This window comes from Panthera pardus, unplaced genomic scaffold (genome assembly GCF_024362965.1).
Source record: "Panthera pardus isolate Hobbes unplaced genomic scaffold, ASM2436296v1 HiC_scaffold_18, whole genome shotgun sequence".
Lineage (NCBI taxonomy): Eukaryota > Metazoa > Chordata > Mammalia > Carnivora > Felidae > Panthera > Panthera pardus.
Genome location: NW_026526743.1, coordinates 1,292,613 through 1,310,658, shown reverse-complemented (window position 1 = coordinate 1,310,658; position 18,046 = coordinate 1,292,613). Strand labels below are relative to the sequence as shown.

The 18,046-nt window shown below is 49.7% G+C and overlaps 1 protein-coding gene across 1 annotated transcript in view; it reads left to right on the top strand.

Moving 5' to 3' along the window:
• OPA3 (outer mitochondrial membrane lipid metabolism regulator OPA3) overlaps positions 1-16,860 on the top strand; it is a 71,503-nt gene extending 54,643 nt beyond the window's left edge. Inside the window, exon 2 of the mRNA XM_019425995.2 lies at positions 16,198-16,860. Coding sequence (XP_019281540.2) covers positions 16,198-16,592 — 395 coding nt within the window. The 3' untranslated portion in view covers positions 16,593-16,860. The remainder of the gene's footprint in view (positions 1-16,197) is intronic.
• The last annotated feature ends 1,186 nt before the right edge of the window (positions 16,861-18,046 follow it).

Below are 18,046 nucleotides of genomic sequence, written 5' to 3'. Positions count from 1 at the left end.
CAGAGGGAGACATAGAATCTGAAGCAGGCTCCAGGCTCTGAGCGGTCAGCACAGAGCCCAACGTGGGGCTTGAACTCACAAGCCGTGAGATCATAACCTGAGCCGAAGTCAGACGCTCAACTGACTGAGCCACCCAGGTGCCCCAAATGTTTATTTATTTTTGAGAGAGATAGACATAACGTGAGCAGGGGAGGGGCAGAGAGAGAGAGAGAGAGAGAGAGAGAGAAACACACAGCCTGAAGCAGGCTCCAGGCTCTGAGCTGTCAGCACAGACCCTGACTCAAGCCTTGAACTTGTGAGCCATGAGTTCATGGCCTGAGCCAAAATCAAGAGTCAGAGGCTTAAGTGACTGAGCCACCCAGGAACCCTTCCTTCCTTCCTTCCTTCCTTCCTTCCTTCCTTCCTTCCTTCCTTCCTTCCTTCCTTCCTCCCTCCCTCCCTCCCTCCCTCCTTTCTTTTTCTTCCTTCCTTCCTTCCTTCCTTCCTTCCTTCCTTCCTTCCTTCCCTCCGTCCCTCCCTCCTTTCCTTCCTTCCTTCCTTCCTTCCTTCCTTCCTTCCTTCCTTCCTTCCTTCCTTCCTTTTCTTTTTTCTCTCCCCTCTCATTTTAACCATCCTGGCAAGTATGTAGAGGTATTTTACCGTGGTTTCAATTGATCTTTCTCAGATGAGTAATGGTGTCGAGCATCTTTACATGAGCTTATCGGTGATTCTTAGTATTTTGTTTTGTGAAGTATCTGTTCCATTCTTTTGTCCATCGTGTAAGTTTCCTGTGGCTGCCGTTACAAACTACAAAGCTCGCTGGCTTAATACAATACGTCTGTATTCTCTAACCGTTCTGGATGACAGGAAACTGAAACCGGGGTCATCGGACTGAAATCAAGGTGTCGGCAGGTCAGTCCTCCCTCCCTTAAGGGGAGAAACGTATTCCTTGCCTCTTCCAGCTGCTGGTGCCCCACTGCCCCACCCCCGCCGGCGTTCCAGGGTGGCCACATCCCTCTGGTCTCTGCCTGTGTCTTCACGTGGCTTTCTGCTCTGTGCGTCCGTGTCGTCTCTCCCGTCTTTTATGAGGACACTTGTCACTGGGGTTAGGGCCCACCTGGGTAATCCAGGATAACCTCCCCATTTCAAGATCCTTAATTAACCTCATCACATCTGCAAAGTCCCTTTTGCCATATGAAGTGAGACTCACGGGTTCTGGGCATTGGGATGTGGACATGTTGGGGTCCGTTACCCAGTGTACCACAGCCCCTATTTGTAGGCTGCTCGGTCTTTCTCCTAGTGACTCGTAGGTGCCCTTCCTAGAATCTGCATACCACCCCTTGGCCCCTTGCTTGAGGTGGGGACACTTTCTGGCCGACCTCTCATGGGAGCCGAGGGGTAAGAAGCTTGGCAGGGGGGACATGGGCTGTGCTTCTGGATGGTCCCTAACTGGTTTGGCATATTTTCAGCTGCTTATTGGACACTCGAATTCCTTTGAGAAATGCCTGCATTCCTTGTCCCTAATGCTTGTTTAGGGTGTCTTCTGTCCTACAAAAGTTTTTTGGTTTTGTTTTTGTTTTTTAGTTTTGATAAACCAGGTTTTCTCATCTTTTCTTTTATGGCTCTTACTTTCCCTCCCTTGTTCAGGAAGAGCTCCTTCACCCCAAATTATAAGCATCTTCACCCTAAGAGTATGGGATGATTATGCCCCCCAGTTTGCACAGGAGGAAACTGAGGCACTGAACTGAATCTCTTGCATTTCTCATTTATTGGGTCCCAGGCACCTTATGAAGGATTTTGCAAGAACCACGTCTTTGAATCTTTGAATCTCCTGGTGTTGGGGGTCCCCCGAACCACCTCAGGCTCAGTGATTTGCTAGAAGGACTCACAGGACTCAGAAAAGCTGAGTCATGTTGATTCCAGAAAAGGGATACAGATTAAAATCAACAAAGGGAAAAAGGTGCATGGGGTATAGAGTCCAGGAGAGACAGGGTGCAAAGGGAACAGCATGTGCAAAGGCCCAGAAATGCGAGTGAGAAGGAAATCCGTAAACATTTTTCAACGTTCCTCTTAGAGTGTGTGGCTTAGTGCGGCAGGAACGAGGGGTCGGTGACCAGGTTACAGAGGGCCTGGGCCATGGAAAGGTGAGCAGGCATGGAAAGGAGGCCCTGCATGACCGGAGACCCGAGGACACTGGTCTGTACTGGTCCGCACAGAAATGCATTCCATTCCGGTCATCTCTTTTGTTTCCCAGTCATGCTTTTCTGCATATTTCAAGCCACAGCAGGCTGTCTACAGAAAACTCACCAACACTGAAAAACATAAAATGGAGTGGTAAAAATCACCTGTAATCCCACTATCCAGCGATGACCACCGTTAACTTCTAGCCACGTTTCCCATCCTCTGCGCACACGCACACACGCGTGTGTGTGTAGAGAAAAAAAAGTTATGCATTGTATGTGTGTTGGTAGATATACACATATGTACAAAGTGGGAATTGTCCTGTAGAGTGCTCCGTATCCATCTTTTAAGTGATCAATAAAGAGTCTCAGAGGAGAGGGCTTCACCCTTGGCCAGGTGAGGGCTGTTTTTGTTTGTTTGTTTTTAACGTTTTTTTGTTTTGAGAGCGTGAGCAGGGGAGGGGCGGAGAGAGAGGGAGACACAGAATCCAAAGCAGGCTCCAGGCTCCAAGCTGTCAGCACAGAGCCCGACGCGGGGCTCAAACCCACGAACCGTGAGATCATGACCTGAGCCAAAGTCGGACGCTCAACCAGTCGACTGAGCCACCCAGACGCCAGGCAGGTCCGTTTGTGAGCTGGTCTCCAGAGGAACACTGGCTTCAGCAGCAGTTCTGGAGGGGAGGGTGTCCCCGTAAGAGGTACAGAATGTGCAGACATGGCCACCATGGGGAGTGTCCCCGAGGGCCCTAGGGAGCCCTGCCAGCTTCTCCTTTTTGTTCCCTTTGTTAGTTTTGGTTATTGAAGAGAGTCCAGCGCAGGACGGTGGCGTGGGTAGGGTGAAGGGGTCTAGGGGAGGATGCCGAGGCCCCCAGGGATTGGACACAGCAAAGCCGATAGCATCCCACGATCTCAGAAGGGCACCAGGAGTCCATCCCAGTTGAGTGGGGGCAAGAACCGTAGCCGTAGGTCAAGGGCAGAGCCGCTGCGGCCTTGCGGCACAACGGGAGAGATGTGCCCCGCTGTGCCCTTTCTCCCATCGCCATCCTCCCTGGTGGGCACTGCCCAAAGCGAGTGCCTGCCAGAATACAGAGGACCGCTTCGCCCAGATGCCACCCCTGCCTCCTGGGAGCAGACAAAGATGGGCAAGGATGGGGGCGCCTGGGTGGCTCAGTCGGTTAAGCGTCCGACTTCGGCTCAGGTCATGATCTCACGGTTCGTGGGTTCGAGCCCCGCATCGGGCTCTGGGCTGACAGCTCAGAGCCTGGACCCCACTTCAGATTCTGTGTCTCCCTCTGTCTGCCCCTCCACTGCTTGCACTCTGTCTCTTGCATCGTCTCAAAAATAAATAAACATTAAAAAAAAAAAAAAAAAAAAAGATGGGCAAGGATGGAGAGAGCGAGGGACGCCTGGCGAGGCGTTTGCCTCGCAAACGTCCCCAGAAATCCCTTCCATCCTGTGTCCCTCGTGGCTGCTTGGCCACCCCAGAGGGGCCAGACCTCCCTTTGCCCCACACCATGCTCACCTTCGGAGGGACGGAGCCTTCCGTGCAGGAATGGGAGCCCCAGGGGAAAGGGGGCTCCAGGGGAGAGAGGTGTGAGGGAGGGTGAAGGAGCCTCCAGCTGGAGGAGACCAGAGGAGGCTCGTGGTGGGAGACCTGTACCTGAGAAGATAAGGAGTGGGCACTCCCAGCCTGCATCGGGCTGCCCCCGGTTGATGCCTGTGGCATCACTTGGCGGCCACAGCACGTGGGGGGAAACAGTCTGTATCTTCTATTTGCCCATCCCCAGACTGTTAGGTAACTCCCTGAGTACTTGTAGGGTAACACAGAATTATTATGTTAATGTTTCACTTGTAGGGTAACACAGAAGGTTTCTGTTCCTGTTTTACCACAAACAGAAGCCTTTGTTAAATTCATACGTGATCAATGGATCTTTGTTATGCTACCAAGGTGACTCTGGGTGGGGCTGGTGGAAATACCTAAAATAAGATGATGACTGAGCCAGCCTGATTTTCTGGTTCAGGCACATAGCTGTTCCTCTTGCCTACCCGAGGGGCCTGAGTGCCAGAAGGAAAGCATTCTTTTCCCATGGAATCTGCACAATCCCTCCTACACCTCACCTACCGTGTATCTTTTATAATGAAGCTGCAGTTGTAGGTAGAACGTTTTCAGGGTGTTCTCGAACCTGAGGGGGTTTGTGGGAGCCCCCGAATTTGTAGCCATTTGGTCAGAAGTGTGGGTGGCTTGGGAACCCCACTCGTGGCTGCTACCTGGAGTGCAGGCAGTCTTGTGGGACTGAGCCTTTACCCTGTGGAGTCCACACTAACTCTGCATGATTCTTGTCAGAACTTCATGGCAGTACACCATGATTGTTGGCCAGCTGGGGGTGAAACAGAGCAGTACCCAGATGGGTTTCTCATTGCCAAATTATCTTTTCTTGCTAAATGGACAAAACAGACAGCACATAAGATAGATCCTTGTAGCCATTTTAAGTATACAATTCAGTGGCATTCAGTACATTCACAACTGTGTGTAACCATCACCACCGTCTTTGTCCAGAACTTTTTTCATCATTCCCAACAGAAATTCAGTATCTCGTAAACAACTGAGTTACTTTTTTTTCCCCCCTACAAATATGGCCCCGTATTACTCTCTTCAGAAAGTAATTACAGGGACGGGCGCCTGGCCGGCTCGGATGGAGCAGGATGTGACTCTGGATCTCGAGGTCGTGAGTTCGAGTTCCATATTGGCGGTAGAGATTACTAAGAAAAAGTAAATAAAAACTGAAACATAAAAGTAATTGCAGGGAGAATGAACTGCTGCTATCCTTTGACTCTTTGAGGGGAAGGGACAAGATGTTCTTTTGGAGAAAAGTGAAAGGAGAGAGGGAAGGAAGTCTGTATCAGGTATGTTAATGAGCAGGTTACTTCTCTGGGCAACTGGTGCTTAATCGTGCAGGAGATGGGAGGCCAGGTACGAGACACCTCAGAGTTTTCCCCCTGCCCCTCTTACGTGCCTATGGATCTTGAGCTTTATTTTAATTTTTTAACTTTTTTTTAAAGTAATCTCCACACCCCATGTGAGGCACCCCGCCGAGCCTGGAGGTTTAAGCTTAGAAGATGGACACATCACACACCACACAGTGGCACAGCAAGCCCCTCTCTTGCCCTGGAGGGCACCATCCTGGCAATTAGCGGGAAAGAACCTCCCCGAGAGCCATGCTGGGCCTCAGGGACCCTGGGCTAAATCTTTGTGCATCCCGTTGTTAGTTTCCTTTGTTTTAAATGTTTTAATTTACTTTTGAGAGAGAGAAAGAGATAGTGTGTAAGCAGTGGTGGTGGGGGGGCAGAGAGACTGGGAGACAGAGAATCTGAAGCAGGCTCCAGGCTCTGAGCTATCGGCACAGAGCCCAACAAGGGGCTCGAACTCACGAGCTGTGAGATCCTGACCTGAGGCGAAGTCAGATGCTTAACTGACTGAGCCACCCAGGCGCCCCTCCCATTGTTAGTTTCTTAAGAATAATTCCGGGAAATGACACCGTTGGATCTGATCATATGTACATTTTGGATTTTCCTCCTTCATTTAACTGAGCAAGTCCTCGGTATTCAGAGGAGAAAATTGGAAAATCGAGACCATCATAGGGGCGCCTGGGTGGCTCAGTCGGTTAAGCGTCCGACTTCAGCTCAGGTCACGATCTCACGGTCCGTGAGTTTGAGCCCCGCGTCGGGCTCTGGGCTGATGGCTCAGAGCCTGGAGCCTGCTTCCGATTCTGTGTCTCCCTCTCTCTCTGCCCCTCCCCTGTTCATGCTCTGTCTCTCTCTGTCTCAAAAATAAATAAAAAAACGTAAAAAAAAAAAAAAAAGAAAAAAGAAAATCGAGACCATCATAAAACCTACCTGGCAAAAATCATCAGCATTTATTTACATTTTGGTGTATTTTCCTTATATATTCTTTTTCTTTTTTTTTTTTTTTTTTTTTTTTGTATTTTAGTTCTCCCTGACAGCTCTTTTGAAAAATTGTCAAACCTACAGAAAAATGGAAAAAAACTATGCAATGAATCCCCAAATGCACTTGTTCACACTGTGTGCCCTGTCTGTGCACTTCAGATATCTTAGATCTGCATGCTTTTGTCTAAGATCATGCTGCTATTAAAAAAAAAAAAAAAAAACACAAAACACCACAGGCTGGAGGGCTTAGACAACAGACATTTATGTTCTCACAGTTCTGGAGGCCAGGAAGGCCAAGATCAAGGTGCTGGCAGATTCGGTTCCTGGTGAGGTCCCACTTCCTGGCTTGCAGACGGCTGCCTTCTCACCAGTGTGCTCAAATGGTGGAGAGAGACAGAGAAAGCCCGGGGGGCCTCTTTCTCCTCTTTTAAGGACACCAGTCCCCTCCTGGGGGCCCTGCCCACATGTCCTCACCTAGACCGAATTACCTCCCGAAGGCCCCACCTGCAAATACCATCTAGGGTTAGGACTTCAATGTATGTGTTGGGGGAGCCTACGAACATGTGGTCTATAACACTTTACATCTCTATCTGTGTCTTTCTACATACACAGATTTTTTTTTTTTCCACTGACTCATCTGCAGATGTCATGGCACTTTATGCTAAAAGGCTTAGGTGTGTGTCTCTAAAGAACAAGGACCTTCTCCCACATATAATCCAAAATGCCATCATACACGAAGACAATTCTTTTTTTCCCTCAATTTTTTAATGTTTACTTATTTTTGAGAGAGAGAGAGAGAGAGAGAGAGAGAGAGAGGGAGAGAGTGAGCAGGGAAGGGGCAGGGAGGGAAGGAGACACAGAATTGGAAGCAGGCTCCAGGCTCTGAGCTGTCAGCACAGAGCCCAACACGGGGCTCGAACTCACGAACCGTGAGATCATGACGTGAGCCGAAGTCAGGCGCTTAACCAACTGAGCTACCCAGGCGCCCCACCAAGACAAGGCTTCATAATTGCATAATGTCATCTAAGAAACTGCTTGTTTTCAAATTTCCCCAACAATGTCAAAATGTCTTCTATAGATTTTTTTTTTTCTGCCCAACCCAGGACTCCATCGTGGCCCACACATTACATTTTATCGTTGTCTCTTTAATCTTTTCAAATCCAGGACAGCTCTACCTATTTTGGATTTGTATAACTTTGGATTTTTGCAAACTTCCAGCTCAGTTGTCCCGCAGAAAGCGACCCACACTCTGACTTCATGATTAGATTCAGAATGAACACTTTCAGCAGAAAAACTCAGGGGGTGATGCTGTGTCTTCCCTGTAGGTGGTGAGCACTGGGTTTGTCCACTCAAAAAGTGCCTTTTGCTCTTTTGTAATTAGTCGGGAAGTTACTTATTCATTGATTGACGGGTTCATTTGTTTGCTTTTATTTTTTAACTTATTCTCATTTTTTAAGTAAGCTCCACACTCAACATGGGGCTTGAACTCATGACCCTGAGATCAGGAGTCGCATGCTCCACCAACAACCAGCCAGACGCCCCTATTTATGTTTTTAATAAATATTCCCCAAGGGGCACCTGGGTGGCTTAGTCGGTTGGACGTCTGACTTGGGCTCAGGTCATGATCTCACGGTCTGTGACTTCAAGCTTCACGTCAGGCTCTGTGCTGACAAGCTCGGAGCCTGGAGCCTGCCTCAGATTCTGTGTCTCCCTCTCTCTCTGCTCCTCCCCTGTTCACGCTCTGGCCCTCTCTCTCTCAAAAATAACAAACATTTTTAAAAATTAAAATAAGTAAGTAAATAAATAAATATTCCCCGAGCACCCACTCTGTACCTGGCCCATGCTAGGCGGTGTTGGAGATACAGGAATGACCGAAACACTCTTGGTCCTGCGTTCTCGGGACTCCCAGTCGATTGAGGAGACAGGCCCCTCCCCAGATAGTGACAACCCAGAATGGTTGGAGCTAGGACAGCAGAGCCCCTACAGAGGGTGATGGACTCAGCCAGGGTGGTCAGGAAGGGCTTCCCACAGGAGGAGGCCTCTGAACCAGGACCCGAAAATTCAGGATGAGTGTGGGAAGGAGTGAGTGTTACAGGCAAAAGGAATGGCATATGCAAAGGCCCGGAGATGAGAGCAAAGTGGGCTGAACGCTGAATGAGGTTCCATTGGAAACTTCCAGAAAGTCAGCAATGGTGTAGATCAAGCATGTGGTCATTTTATTTTATTTAATTTTTTTAATTTTTATTTAATTTATTTTCTTTAACTTACATCCAAGTTCGTTAGCATATAGTGCAACAATGATTTCAGGAGTAGATTCCTTAGTGCCCCTCCCCCATTTAGCCCATCCCCCCTCCCACAAACCCTCCAGTAACCCTCAGTTTGTTCTCCATATTTATGAGTCTCTTCTGTTTGGTCCCCCTCCCTGTTTTTATATTATTTTTGTTTCCCTTCCCTTATGCTCATCTGTTTTGTCTCTTAAAGTCCTCATAGGAGTGACGTCATATGATTTGTGTCTTTCTCTGACTAATTTCACTTAGCATAATACCCTCCATCCATGTAGTTGCAAATGGCAAGATTTCATTCCTTTTGATTGCCGAGTAATACTCCATTGCATATATATACCGCATCTTCTTTATCTGTTCATCCATCCATGGACATTTGGGCTCTTTCCATACTTTGGCTATTGTCGATAGTGCTGCTATAAACATGGGGGTGCGTGTGTCCCTTCGAAACAGCACACCTGTATGTATCCCTTGGATAAATGCCTAGAAGTGCAATTGCTGGGTCGTAGGGTAGTTCTATTTTTAGTTTTTTGAGGAACCTCCATCCTGTTTTCCAGAGTGACTGCACCAGTTTGCCTTCCCACCAACAATGCAAAAGAGATCCTCTTTCTCCGCATCCTCGCCAACATCCGTTGTTGCCTGAGTTGTTAATGTTAGCCATTCTGGCAGGTGGGAGGTGGTATCTCATTGTGGTTTTGACTTGTCTTTCCCTGACGATGAGTGATGTTGAGCATTTTTTCATGTGTCGGTTGGCCATCTGGATGTCTTCCTTGGAGAAGTGTCTATTCATGTCTTTTGCCCATTTCTTCACTGGATTATTTGTTTTTTGGGTGTTGAGTTTGATGAGTTCTTTATCTGACATGCCATTTGCAAATATCTTCTCCCATTCCGTCAGTTGCCTTTTAGTTTTGCTGACTGTTTCCGTCGCTGTGCAGAAGCTTTTTATTTTGATGAGGTCCCAATAGTTCATTTTTGCTTTGGTTTCCCTTGCCTCCAGAGACGTGTTGAGTAAGAAGTTGCTGCGGCCAAGGTCGAAGAGGTTTTTGCCTGCTTTCTTCTCGACGATTTTGATGGCTTCCTGTCTTACATTTAGGTCTTTCATCCATTTGAGTTTATTTTTGTGTCTGGTGTAAGAATGTGGTCCAAGTTCATTCTTCTGCATGTCGCCGTCCAGTTTTCCCAGCACCACTTGCTGAAGAGACTGTCTTTATTCCATTGGATATTCTTTCCTGCTTTGTCAAAGATTAGTTGGCCGTACGTCTGTGGGTCCATTTCTGGGTTCTCTATTCTGTTCCATTGATCTGAGTGTCTGTTTTTGTGCCGGTACCGTACTGTCTTCATGATGACAGCTTTGTAATACAGTTTGAAGTCCGACATGTGTTCATTTTAAAGCGTCAGGACTATTTCTGTGAGCAACAAACCATTAGCTTTTTTTTTTTTTTTAAGTTTATTTATTTATTTATTTTGAGAGAGAAAAAGAGAGTGCATGCAAGCGGTCGAGGGCAGAGAGAGAGAATCCCAAGCAGGCTCTGTGCTGATGGCACGGAGCCTGATGCGGGGCTTGATCCCATGGACCACGAGATCAGGACCTGAGCTGAAATCAAGAGTCAGATGCCTAACCGACCGAGCCACCCAGGGGCCCTCTCTCTGGCTTCTTGCGGTGAGTGTAGCTCAGGGAGTTTGAGGAGCGTCCTTGAAGCCTTGCTCAAGATTTCAGGTCCGGAGAGGGAGCAAGGTGACTGAGCCTGGCCCGTGAGCCTGAGAGCCGGTTGCCAGGGTGGGAGAGCAGCAAAGACTCTTCTGGTGGCTGTAAAGAGAGGCCAGGTCCCCCCAGCGGCACTCACTTTGGCAGGCACTCTTGTCCCATGTTAAGTCACCATTCCCCACCCCTGCTTCTCCGTCACGAGCACCCCAGTTTGATTGGGTGTAACCATGTAGCCAGCCAGGAATATTGGGCTCCCCTGCAGTGAAGGGGAAATCTACTCTCTGGGGTTTTCAGGAAATCCAGTGGCTTCCTCCTAAAAAGGGACAGCTCAGATGCACATGCTTTGTGACCACCCCTGCCCTGCCTACTGCCTAGAAGGAGGATGTGGGTGCCCAGAGCGACCTCGGGCATCTTTTGGGCATGTGACTAAAAGCCCCATAACGAGGGAGGTAAGGCTGGAGAGGGAGCCTGGGTCCCTGGGGACATCGTGTGGCCACGATGGCGGCCTGGCTGCTGGCCTCGGGCCCTGTGCCTGTGGCAGAACAGTAATCCCCACTTGGGGAAGTCATGGGATTCTCCAGTTTACACGCCGTTCCTGGCTGACGGCAGGGGCGCATCTTAAATTTTGGCAAACCGAACACCCCACAAATACCAGCATTCATTCCTGAGGCCACGGCTGCTTGGCCAGGGTCCTGCTCGGGCTCAGCAGGGAGCCTCCGTCATCAGTGCGTGACCCCGGCTCACGACGGGATCTGCCAGTCTCAACGGGAGATGCTCTGAGACTCTGGTGTTTTGTTTTGTTGGTTTAAACAGCTTTATTGAGGTCGGGTCTACACGCCATAAAGTTCCTGTTTCCAGTGGACTCTTTTATTATTTTTAGTAAATTTACATAGCTGTGCAACCATTACCAAAATTCAATTTTAGAATATTTCTGTCATTCTAAAGAGATCCCGCGTATCCATTAGCAGTCACCCCCTACCCCCTCGACTGCCTACACCCCCCACCCTCCATACATCTATCCCCCACCCTCCACACCCCTACCCCCCACCCCCCCACCCCCCCACCACTAATCTACTAGATTTCTCTGATCTGAAAATTTTGCATAAAAGGAATCATACACTATGTGGCCTTTTGTGTCTGGCTTCTTTCACTCAGCCTAATGTTTTCAAGATTCATCCATGCTGGAGCATGGATCACTGCTTCACCCTCCTTTTTATGTGTTAATAATATTCCACTGTATAAATACGCCAGATTTTGTGCATCCATTCGCCAATCAATGGCCACCTGGGTTGTTTCCTCTTTTTGGCTCTTGTGAATAGACGCCACCGCGAACATTTGGGCACACGCACGTGGACGTATGCTACTTCTCTTGCGTAGATACCTGAGAGTGGGTTCGTTGGGTTTTATGGTAAATCGATGTTTAACTTGTTAAGAAACTGCCACACTGCTTTCCAAAGCGGCCGCACGATTTGACATTCCCACTGGAGGAGGTACGTGAGAGTTCCTTTTGCTCTGAAACCTTGAAAGCTATTGGCTTTGTTGTTGTTGTTGTTGTTGTATCTATTATAGTTATTCTAGTAGGTGTGAAATGGTATCTCATTGTGGTTTTGATCTGTGTTCCTCTAATGACTAATAAGTTGAGCATCTTTTCATGTGCTTATTGGCCATTTGTATGTCTTTGGTGAGATGTCTCTTTTCAAAGCTTTTGCTCCTTTTTTAAAAAAAAAAATTTTAATGTTTATTTTTGAGAGAGAGACAGAGAGTCCGAGCAGGGGAAGGGACAGAGAGAGGGAGACACAGAATCTGAAGCAGGCTCCAGGCTCCGAGCGGTCAGCACAGAGCCCGAGGCAGGGCTGAAACTCACAAACTGTGAGATCATGACCTGAGCCGAAGTCGGATGCTCAATGGACTGAGCCACCCGGGTGCCCCACCTCTTGCTCCTTTTAATTGGGTTATTTATCTTCCTAATGTTGGGTTTGTTTTTTAAAAAAAATTTTTTTAAGATTTTATTTTTCAGTAATCTCTATACCCAACGTGGAACTCGAACTCACAACCCCAAGGTCAAGAGTCCCACGCTCAAGGGCACCTGGGTGGCTCAGTCGGTTGAGCAGCCAACTTTTGATTTCGGCTCAGGTCATGATCTTGCATTCATGAGTTCGAGCTTGGCACTATGCAGAGCCTGCTTGGGATTCTGTCTCTCCCTCTCCCTGTGCCCCTCCCCAGCTCACGCACTCTCTCTCTCTTCAAAATAAATAAATAAAACCTAAAAAAAAAAATTGTTGCATGCTCTATCGACCGAGCCAGCGAGGTGCTCCTCCCCATTTTGTACAAAATAAAACCAAAGCCTCATCAGTTCTCCCTCCCTCCTCCACCATCTGTCCTGACGATGCTGAGTATAATTCCATGTGAGACTTTATACTTTTCCTAGATCTGCATGCGTCCGAAGTCAATGCATGTTCTTGTTTTTAATCACACTTTATGTGTCTTTCAGGACTTGTATGTATTTCTTCACCGCACGTTATGTTTTGGCAACTTTTCTGTGTCGAAATGTATAAAGCTCACTCATTCTTTTTATTTTTTATTTTTGAAATTATGACATTTATTAGTAGTGAAGTATTTCAGAATTGTTGGTGTGTTGGCAAAAGCCTGCCTGTGGATGGAAGACACTGCCAGGAAAGCAAACATGAGTGGTTTCGCTGCTTTTGCTGGTTTCGTTGTAACTACGTGCTTGACAACCACGGTTTAACTTACAGATTTTGACAGAAAATTCCCTTCCCTTCCATTTTAGGCTGAGTTTCCATTTGGAGCCCTTACCTTGAAGGGACTGTTTCTTTAGATTTATGAATGAGGAGCGCCTGGGTGGCTCAGTTAAGTGCCAACTTCGGTTCAGGTCATGATCTCGCGGTCTGTGAGTTCGAGCCCCGGGGCGGGCTCTGTGCTGACAGCTCAGAGCCTGGAGCCTGCTTCGGATTCTATGCCTCCCTCTCTCTCTGCCTCTCCCCTGCTCTCTCTCTCTCTCTCTCTCTCTCTCTCTCACACACACACACACACACACACACTAAACTTAAAAAGAAACTTAACAAAAAAGAAAGTAAACACCCACTCATGATTAAAAAAAAAAAAACAAAACTCCCTGAAAACTAAGAATAGAGGGGACTTCCTTAATTTGATAGAATTCTACAGCAAATATCATACTTTCTTCCATGATGTCTCAAAAGAGTCATGGAATAAATGGCAAAAGAAGTAGGAAGGAAAAAATAGTTCTTATTTTCAGCTAAGTAGATACGTACAGTATAAAGAATCTACAAACTATAAGAGTAAGATCAACATACATAAATAAACCTAAAAAAGAAAAAAAAAAGGCTACCTTGTGGGGCCTTGGAGGAGGTAAGGGTGGGAGAGGAGAGGCCTGGATCAGGGCAGGGGCTGCAGGGAGGGAAAAGACTATGAGGAAGGCCCCAGGAGAGACACTTCCTGCCTGGATTTGGGCATCGCTGGGCCCACATTCTCAGAATTCTCACTTGGTTCACTTACCAGGTTACAGAGGTGATAAAGCTGAGTAGAGACTCTAAAACTTATCTGCATGTCTGGATCTTCTGTAAAACATTTTTTTTAAATAAAGGAAGGCTATATAAAGGCTTCATAGATACAAATATGTTTGCCAAGAACCTCTGAAACTGATAGAGAAGTTAAAGAAAGCTCCCAGAATGTGGAAGGAAGAGGAGGGATGGGACCAGGACAGTGACATCTAGAGGCGATGAGCGTCACTGCAGGTGGCGCCTCAGACTTGGGCTGTGCTCCAGAAGATGTAACAGGGATGAGGAGAGCAGGGAAGGCCTAAGATGTACAAAGTTGGGGGCTCATCCAGACCCTTCCTTCTGACACCAGCTGCAAGTTCCGGGAAGGGGGGCAAAACAACCAGTACAGGAGTACAGGACAGGGTAGGGCTGTTAATGTACTTACAGGTGTATTCGCCTGGAAGTTCAGAAATAGGTATATATTATTTACAATTACCAAGATTGCCAGTAAGCAGTCAAAAATTAAATTAAAATCACTTGTAAGGGCGGCTGGGTGGTTCAGTCAGTTAAGCCGCTGACTCTTGATTTTGGCCCAGGTCACGATCTCACGGTTCATGAGTTCGAGCCCTGGGTCAGGCTCGGTGCTGGTGGTGGGCAGCCTGCTTGGGATTCTCTCTCTCCCCCTCTCTCTGCCCCTCCCCCACTTGCGCCCACACACGCGCACTCTTTCTCCCCCCCCCGCAAGACAAACAAGTAAATAAAATCGCTTGTAAAAATTGACAGGGGCAAGTACAGGATGCAGAATATGTTATAAAGTCACATAATGGATGGGTGGCAGCAGAAAAATGGAAACATTTATTTTATTTATTTTCAAAAAAATTTTTAGTGTTTATTCAAGTTTTGAGAGAGAGAGAGAGAGAGAGAGAGAGACAGCAGGAGAGTTGGGGAGGGGCAGAGAGAGAGAGGGAGACACAGAATCTGAAGCAGACTCCAGTCTCCTGGCTGTCAGCACAGAGCCTGTCGCGGGTCTTGAACCCATGAACTGCAAGATGGTGACCTGAGCTGAAGTCGGATGATTAACCAACTGAGCCACCCAGGTGCCCCTATTTTATTTTATTTTATTTTATTTTATTTTATTTTATTTTATTTTATATTTGAGAGAGAGCACGTGTGCACTGGAGCAGGGGAGGGGCAGAAAGAGAGAGGGGGACAGAGGATCTGAGGAGGGCTCTGTGCCCACAGCAGAGAACCCAACCGGAGGCTGGAGCCCCTGAACCATGAGACCGTGCCCTGAGCCAAAGTGGAAGGCTTAGCCGACTGAGCCACCCAGGTGCCCCTGAAAACACAATCGTTTTTGAAAAGTCAACTTAGCAAATCAAGAAATGGAGGTATAAGCTTATTTGGCATCATGGGGTTAAACTGGAAGAAATAGGGGCGCCTGGGTGGCTCAGTCGGTTGAGCGCCGACTTCGGCTCAGGTCACGATCTCGCGGTCCGTGAGTTCGAGCCCCGCATCGGGCCCCTGTGCTGACAGCTCAGAGCCCGGAGCCTGTTTCAATTCTGTGTCTCCCTCTCTCTGACCCTCCCCCTTTCATGCTCTGTCTCTCCCTGTCTCAAAAATAAATAAACATTAAAAAAAAAAATTAAAAAAAAATAAATAAATAAATAAACTGGAAGAAATAAATGCAGAAAAGACCAAAAGTGGTTTGAGTAAGAGCAGGCCTGAGGCCGGAGGTAGGGAAGGTGGACTTCTCTGTTTTTCAGTGCACCCCCTTCCGTGTTGCTGAAATCATCCCCCACCCCCCGCCCCCAGCACCACGCCCGCCACGTCCTTATGTTATTCTTCTAACTAAAAGGAAGGAAAGGCAACCAGGTCAGCGTGGCTGCTCCGGGGGCTGGTTGCCCGACGTGATGTATAGGACGTTTTCAGAAATTCATTTCGTAATGAGCCCGAGGACGCGTATTGTCCCCCATCAGTTCCTCGGTCTGTGGATGGCTAATAATCACTCCTAGGGTGACCCGCGTTTCCGCACCAAGTCTATGCTTGCGTTGCGTTTCCAAACGATGACAATGCTGAGACTCCTCACTCACATGAATAAGTGATCAGGTAAAGACGTTGTGGGCACAGCCTGTGGCTCAAGCCCCGAGCTCCTTTTGAAGTCCCAAACCCCACAGCGAACACGCCTCGGGGGCTCAGAAGCGGCCGCGCCACCTTAGGGGGAGGCGGGAGGGAGCCTGGCTGGCCCTCGGGGGGCGCTGGGAACGCGCTCAAGGAGCCAGCTTTACCTCTGCCCTGGCTCTGTCCTCTGCCTCCCCCTAGAGGTGCGGCCCCCGCTCTGGACGGCCCTTCCGGGGCGGCCTTTCTCAGCCCCGGCTGCTTGCCAGAATCCACTGGAAGCTTTCGGAAGATGCCCTCCGGGCCGCCCCAGGCCCGCTAACTGACTCGGCCCGGCGCCGGTCGGTAAGGCGCCCACTCCCTGGCGCCGGCGGCCGCGTCCCCATTGCTCCGGCGGGGACGCCGAGGCGTCGAGGGGCGGGGCCTGCGGCGGCTCCGCGGCCAAAGATCCTTCACCCCTCTTCCCCCCGCAGTGTACCACTGGGCGGAGATGCGGGCCAAGATGCGCCTCATGGGCTTCAGGGCGGAAGCCGTCAAGCCGCTCAATGAGGACGCGGCCGCCGAGCTGGGCGCCGAGCTGCTGGGAGAGGCCACCGTCTTCCTCGTGGCAGGCGGCTGCCTGGTGCTGGAGTACTGGCGCCACCAGGCGCACCAGCGGCGCAAGAGGAGCGAGCGGCAGACCGCCTGGGAGGCGATGCGGGACGAGGTGGGCCACCTGGCGCTGGCGCTGGAGGCCCTGCAGGAGCAGGTGCGCGCGGCGCCTGCGCAGAGCGCGCTGGAGGAGCTGCAGGCGCAGATGCGAGAGGTGCGCGCCCAGCTCTGCGCCCGGGGCCCGCCGTCCGCCCCCCGAGCGACGCCCGAGGAATAGGGGGACTGTAGGGCCCCGGTCTTCGATGTGGCTGCTGTCGGGGCTGTGACGACTCTGACATGGCCTTCTGTCCACACGGTCCGTTGAGGAACCTGCCCAGCTGATTCCACCTGGTCCCTTTCGGGGCGGAAGGGAGGCTGGACTGGGGCTGATCCAGCCAGGCTTTTGGTCGGCCGCCTCCCTACTAAGCTGGCCGGAGGTACCTTCCACAGGGACTCTGTTCCAACAGGAGTCCCTTTGTCCTATCCACCCCGCCCCCCCCCCCCCCCCCGCCATCTCTCCCCCCACCCCCACCCCCCCAGGCCCAGTCCACGGGTTTAACACTTTGTAATGGAAAGAGATCGTGTTCCATTGGATCCCACCCACCCGCTACTAGGTGGGCCGGCGAGACACGTGGACCCAGCCAGCTCATTCTGTCACACTTCCACTTATCTGAGTAGCCCCCCCCCCCCCCCCCCATTACACCAGAACGCCCTTTCCCCCTTCTTCATTGGTGCAGACCATTGTAAAGAAAAGGCAAGCTCCCAGGGGGTTTACAGACCCGGTCACTTTCCATCTACCTCACTTTGGAGGGGACAGAGAAGGATGGGTCTTGGAGGGCCTTCTGCCCAGTGGGTCACCCTGTGGCTCCTGCCTTCAGTCCACCAACCACTCGTACCTCAGCAGGTCACCCCCTCAAGTGGATCATTCCAACAGATACCCCCCACTTTAGTCTGTGGCATAACCCATGGTACAGGGTCTCCCCACCGCCTGTGGTCTGTTCCAACAGGACTTGGTCCTCTGGGACAGAAAAATTGGTCCTGCCTGGGGATGGGCCATTCTGTGTTGGTCTAAGCCTCTGTGTACCTGAAGTTCTGGACCTCCTGTTGTCCTTTTCCACTGTCCTTCCCTGCTAGCCCTTCACAGGGACACACCCAGTCCCCTGCTACATGGGTCACTTGTCACATCCCATCCAAGCCTGCTCTCAAGTACTCAGGGATTCCTTCTTCCTTCTTGCCTTTGGACTGATCGCCCAGCCCACCCTCACCCTCCTTCACGCAGTGGGACCACCTGCCCCTCAGCTCTGAAGTCCCCCACCCCCATCCGAATGGAATATTCCAACCAGGCAGGGTTTTCTACCCCACCTACCCCCTGCTAACCCATTGAACCACTGAAGGGGGTGTGTGTGAGCTCTGTGACTTCTGAATTCTATTTTTTTTCAAGACTGTAAATATTTTATAATTAAAGGAGCTCTGGGGTAAAGAAGTCATCTTTAAGAATGTGTCAGAGAACCATGACGTACATCTACAAAATGGGTACAAGGCTCACTGAAATTAGGAGAGAAGCTGGGAGGAGTCCCACAGGAAGGGCAGAGTCATCCCGTAAGCCCTTTCCCAGATGGGGAAACTGAGGCCCAGGGGTAGCAAAGGGACTTGCCCGATGCCACACAGTCAGTGAAGGACCATGCTTAGCTT